The sequence below is a fragment of the Haplochromis burtoni genome, unplaced genomic scaffold (assembly GCF_018398535.1).
Source record: "Haplochromis burtoni strain Fernald_Lab_line unplaced genomic scaffold, NCSU_Asbu1 Contig_54, whole genome shotgun sequence".
Taxonomy (NCBI): Eukaryota; Metazoa; Chordata; class Actinopteri; order Cichliformes; family Cichlidae; genus Haplochromis; species Haplochromis burtoni.
The window spans coordinates 2,355,740-2,362,253 of record NW_024582415.1 but is presented as its reverse complement, the minus strand read 5'-3'; the positions used below and the strand labels follow the sequence as shown (position 1 = coordinate 2,362,253).

The 6,514-nt window shown below is 39.6% G+C and overlaps 1 protein-coding gene across 1 annotated transcript; it reads left to right on the top strand.

Moving 5' to 3' along the window:
- Window positions 1-1,806: 1,806 nt before the first annotated feature.
- On the top strand, window positions 1,807-2,580 carry LOC106632384. The gene is given in 1 exon segment (XM_014329533.1): window positions 1,807-2,580. A coding segment is annotated over 1 exon segment (771 nt). The 5' UTR covers window positions 1,807-1,809.
- Window positions 2,581-6,514: the final 3,934 nt, after the last annotated feature.

Genomic DNA, 6,514 nt, shown 5'->3' with positions numbered 1-6,514 from the left:
TCCATAAAATGTATTCTCTTTTACAGCTCTGTATTACTACTCCATGTGAAGTGATCTGATTGAACCTAGTGTATAGTACACCTACATGTAATTAAGGAAGTTTTGGATTTAAGTGTGTCTTAAGGCTTAAGAAAGGACCTCGTAGCAGCCGTCTTTTGTGATGTCACCATTAACTGGCTCAATTCCTGTAGATCTGATATGACTTTTTCCCCTTGCCTTAACATCTTTTACAGTTATAAATTGTTTTTACACTATATAATCAAAGATGATATCAGCCTTATTTTGCTTGTCATTCCCATCTGTTACTGTTGATGAAAACTGTACTCCCATCAGGTTACAGTTTCTTTTTGTGAAACTGGCAACGTAAAACTTTGAATAAAGCAAAACTTTAAGGGTGTATTCACAGAAGGCGATCCATAGCATGCTTGAGTGCACTTAGCCCCCGAGTCCACGTCATTTGACAAGTGTGATTGCTGCTTGCTGTGTCCACACGCAATTAAGTGAGCGTGATTCAGTTAGAGTTGGGCAGGTACGCATATAGTGTGACTGCAATCACATGCCATAACAACTCTGAGTTGTGGGGAGAATTAAAAAAAAAAAGAAAGAAAAGAAACTCATCCATGGGGATAACTGAATTAGGGGCGAGGCCATGTTGATTGACAGACTGACAGGGGCTAATCGGTGTTTACTAGGCCTCAGACACTACTTCTCAGTCATTAAAGAGAACCTCTTAACTTTGCTTGTATGTGCTGACGTGCCCTCGTAAATATATATATTTTTAATGGATACTGGTATATATCATCTGAGAAGATTGTGCTTCAGTTTCAGTGAGTAAAATTGTACTTTTCTATTTATCCGATGTGTGTTTGTGTATTGCACCCCTACACTCTGAATGCAGTTTGCTAAGTATTGCTAAGTATGCTAATGTTAGCCAATAAATTAGCACCCTTTCATCCACTCTAGTTCATTTCTGACCAAAATGCTTCAAAATGTGAAGTCCAAAACTCATCTTTGATGTGACTATGTACACGTCTATCTATGAATGGCACGAGGCAAACGTGTCGGGTGTGATTGTACTTACAGCTGCAGTTCATTTAACTGTTTTCAGCAAAAGTGCAACATGTAGCTTGGGTTCCACTTTCGCTTAGACATACAGTCATGCTCCTTCATCTCTTCTTTTCACTATCAGTGTGTAGCAAAAGTGTGATTCCCAACTTTATGACCCAATGACACCTCAATGGCTTTCAAATCTTTTGGGGGCTTTCATACACCAATAGACTCCTTGGAAATGAAGAAATAAATATGTTAATCCTGATGCTATGTTCTCTGGAAGAATTGCATACAAAAAACATTACATCTTACAAATTATGTATCATCCAGCGGGAAATTTAGTTAATGAAACTGTGCAAACTGTACATAATGCTATACTAGGCATCTAAAGAAAAAAAAGAACCGTTAGATAAAGACATAAAAAAAACAACTGGACCAGATGATATTCCAACCAAAGTCTGAAAGCTTCTCGGGCGACCGGGAACAGCCATCCTGACAGAACTGTTGAACAACATTGTCAGCACAGGAGAAGTCCCGAAGGTCTGGACGACCATCATTACCATACCCATATGGAAGAACAAAGGGGATGTAGCCGAATGCTCAAATTATCGTCCTATCCGCCTACTATGTCACACGACAAAAATATTTGAAAGAATCATCGATGCACGTCTTCGGGAAATTGTCAACGTCACCCCCAACCAATGCAGTTTCGTAAAGGGATGTGGAACAACTGACGCCATACACGCATCCATTCTATGCATGGATACCATCACGGCCGACCTCCAGTTACCTCATCCATGGTCTCTCCTCTTTGCCGATGACGTATTCCTCGCCAGCAAAGAAGGAGAAGATACCCAAACGACGATGCAACTCTGGAAGATCCGGCTCGATGAATATGGCATGCGGCTTAATACGAAAAATACCGAATACCTGGAAGGAGGCCCCCAAACTGATGGCACCATCATGATTGACAACGAAGAGTTGAAGAAGACAGAAGAGTTCCGCTACTTGGGCTCAGTCATCAGCTACAATGGAAATATAACCTCCGATGTCTGAGCATGAATAAATGCAGCCTGGTTAAAATGGCGACAGGTCACTGGTGTCCTTTGCAACAGAAGAATGCCAGATCGACTCAAGGGAAAAATCTACAAAGCGGTGGTCTGCCCAGTAGCCCTGTATGGTTCCGCATGTTGGCTCGCATTGACCACACATGAACAGGCTCTAAACACCATGGAGATGCGCATGCTTCGATGGAGCCTGGGAATTACAAGACGGGACCGTGTTACGAACAAAGGCATACGGAAGCGATTAGGTGTAGCCCCAATTAAGGAAAAGATGCTTGAGTCCCGCCTGAGGTGGTATGGACACGTGATTCGAAGCGATGAGAACTCGGTAGCAAAAACGGCAATGATGATCGACCCAGAAGGATGCCGGCCTCGAGGCAGACCGAAGAAACGGTGGATGGACAAAATAAAGGAGGACATTAAGACCATTAACGCATCACCTGAGGACGCCTTGGACAGGACCTAATGGAGAATCCTTTGCCGGACCCTGCACCAGCGGGAACAACGCCAGGATGAAGATGAAGAAGATAAAGAAATAAAAACAAAATTGAATTCTGAAAATGTGAAAATTATGAATACTGGAGGGACTCTTAACACGTAGCAAAAGAATGAAAGGATATTTTATGTTTGAATGTTGCTAAAGATAATGCCTCTCCACCAGCGCTTGCCTAATGGTAAAGAAGTGAAACTCCCCTCCCACACGAGAGAATTAAGGGTTCTGTGCCTTTTCTTCATTATTTTAAATACCATGTAGACTTACTGAAATCCCCTGATTCATATAAAATTCCTTGCTGTTTATTGCATATAAAAATAAAATTAAAATTAAAAAAAGGAATACTTGCCTGCTGACTCAGAATATATGAATCCAGTATTGCTGCACTGCAAGTACTCAAAGTCCCAACAGGTTTGGGGTGTAAGGGACCCTGGTTTTCAATGGGGCCACTCTTTCTAAAAATAAAAGCACTCAATGAGGTACTTCAAGACATTTTGGATAAAAGTGTCTGCTAAATACCATTTAGTATATTGTATTGCTCCCATTAATGCAATATGGAACTCACTCTCACTGCCCATTGACTTCATCCATTCCCAGTGGGCCATCTATCTGTCCATTGACTGCCATTTAGTGTCAACGGGGCCATAACTCGTTATCTGAATGACGTTTAGACACTCAGCCACTCGTTACAAAGGTCAGAGGTTAGATGGCCATTGGAGGGACACTTTATCTGCTTCCATACCTTGTCAGTTACCTAACTCAATCTTCTATATTGTAGCTGATTTTTTATTGTTGCTTTGTCACTTGGTCTATACTTTGCTCAGCTTCTGCTCCCTTTCTTATGTGAACAATAAGACAAGCTCATGAGCTACTTTGACAGACAAAGAACGTGATTCTTTGTATTCACTGTGAAACTTACAAGTATCCTTAATGAAGATTTTAAACAAGCTGTATTTTGTTGTTGTTGTTAATCAAATTTTCGTAAAATTCGTGCTCTTAATATGTGTGCTTTTGTTTATTTTGATCATTGTTTTTCAATGTATTATATGAATAAGAATTTATAACAAGTAGCAAGTAGTACAATATGTATTTTAGGGGCTTATGGTATATCACCATGGATATAAAGACTGGGAAGAAAAACCTAAGGAACAGGAAGGATAAGCTTACTGAAATGTTATTGTATATAAAAAGATCAAGCAGGCAAAAATATATGTGAGTATAAGCATCGGTTTTAGACACAGGTAGATAGAAACAACTGAAGAGAGGTAGGGAGAGGGGATAAGTTTTTACCATGGGTAACCAAGTAAGACCATTGATTCCACTCCTCAGTTGCTGAAACGCAGAGCAGACAGACTGTCAATCATTCAGGCTCTCTTATTTCGCCTCTCCATGCACCTTTCCACCTCATACATCACTCACCATATTGCCCCTTGCTGGTATTTAGTCGATCTTGTGTTTTGGTAAACATCAAATTTCTAGCTATGCTGTTTTCCTTTCAAATATTGTTTCTTGGCTTAACTCTGTGATAGTGACATCATTAGACTAAATAAGCATGGCCCTGCAGAGCTGAAAAGCTTGTCTTTCATTTCAGTGTAATTCTTTTGCTTTCAGTGAATTTCTATAAAGGTAAAACTAACAACCATTTAAATGATGCAAAAACAAGTTCCAAAAAAACTTGAACCCTGAACCAAAAAAGACATTTTAAAAATGCAGATTAAGAGATAATATCTATTTGTGCGTTTTTGTTTCTTATAGGTTATGCTTGTTGGGCATTAAACCACAACAGGAGAACACACAAAGATGTTTTCTTTGGTACTTAAGGGTCCCATGGAACCTTAAAAAAAACTGCCTTTGCAACCCTAAGCTGATCCATGGTGCTAGCCAAGTTTGTCTTTTTCAACATAGTATGTCACAGGGTTGAACAATCAAACACATTTTAATCTTGGTCATGGCTTCCCACTATTAATTGAGCATGATAAAGTAACACTGACACAAAAATAAAAGCAAATCGAGCACTCCCTAAATTACTATTTGATCATTTGCGAATCACAACTGTTCCCTACACTGTGTAGTTCTTGGCTTAACTCTGTTCCCTACACTAGTCTGAACAACTTGCAACTAATATTTCATGAAATGACAGATATACCAAAAAAAAAAAAAATCAAATGAATGTCAAGAAAAAAACGCAATGTTTGCTAACATTTTATTTCATTTCATTTATTTATTTATTTCACACATGGTTCAACAGTGTTTCATTTCCTACATACAAATCCTCTTTCCCACTAATATAACACTGCACCCATGGGTAAAAAGGAGCAGGAAGAAGAATAAATTCTTATTAGCACCTGCCCCCTATCTCCAATCTAATTATCCTTACGAGAGGGCGCCAACAACCCAAAAAGCCCTCTAACATGTATCTTTATGTAACAATGCAAAACTAAACATCAAATCAGTGTAATCAGCAATAGGGCTGCCACGATTAGTCGACTAGTCATGATTACGTCGACTATTAAAATCGTCGACGCCTAATTTAATAGTCGACGCGTCGTTTGAAGTGTCGTAAAATCCTGAAAGGTGCAGGAATAACAGTAGGATTTAAGAGTGTAATAACGGACTGAAACAGAAGATGGCGACAATGCATCTACAAGGATGCCGTTAAACGCCAAAGACGAAGAAGAAGAAGCCATGTCCGTCGGCAATGCACGAGCATCTAAAAAGGAAGCACGTTGTGGCATCCGACGACGAAGTGGTACAGTCATCTCGGTAAGCTAATTGGCTAGTTAGTTGTTAACATTAGCGTAAACAGCGAGCTACTTATTACTTATTATTAGTGCTGTCAGTGTTAATCTCGTTAATATGACGTTAATGCCATAACAGCATTAACGCGGCAAATCCCTGTTAGTGAGCCCAGTGCAGCCCTCGCACCGCGTTATCGAGCTAACGGGGATTTGCCGCGTTAACGTCATATTGACGAGATTAACGCTGAGAGCACTACTTATTATTGCTTATATTGATAGCTGTAAACATTACGTTTCAGGACCACCAAAAAAATACGTTCGTCTTCAATGGATGACTTTGTCACCAAGCCAACAACATGTACACCTCGGCAAGCAGATGTCCTGACTAAATCAATCTTGAACATGTTGGTGACGGACATGAGACCCCTGTCTATGGTTGATGATCAAGGTTTCAAAGAGATGATCAAGCAGTTCAACCCAGATTACCATGATAACTACCTACCAGGCCGATCCCACTTCACCAAATTGATGGAAAAGAAATATGATGCTACCTTTGAGAAGGTTGGTTTCTCTTTCTCTCCACTCTCTCACACCACAAACACAAAATAGCAATTTGTATTAGAATTTAATACATTTCATGATGAAATAATATTAAGAGCTTGCTGACTGAGCAACCAATAAATTAATCTTGGTTAAAGCATGTAATGTAAAGTTGTTTTTTGTTTGTAACTGTATTTGATGTAACTGAATGAATCAATTGGTAAATTTAAATCTTGATGCATAAACTGACAAGCATTATTAATAATGAAAAAATATACTGTAATATATTTCCCTAATGCTTACTATTGTTCCAAATCATCTCATATCTTTAGGTAAAACAGACCCTTGATGGTGTCAAAGGTTTCTTCACCCTGACTGCTGATCTCTGGACCAGTCATGCAACAGAGGCCTACCTTGGTGTGTCTTGCCATTTCCTGAGTGAAGATTGGAAGATGAAGAGCTTCATCCTTTACACCATGCCTCTTGAGGAGAGGCATACTGGTGCCAATATAGTGACATGGATGGAAGAGGTGCTAACAAAGTTTGACATCTTGCCTGCCAAAATAAAAGCAGTAGTACATGACAGTGGTTCCAATATGGTGGCAGCAATGCGACTGCTTGAAGAAAAA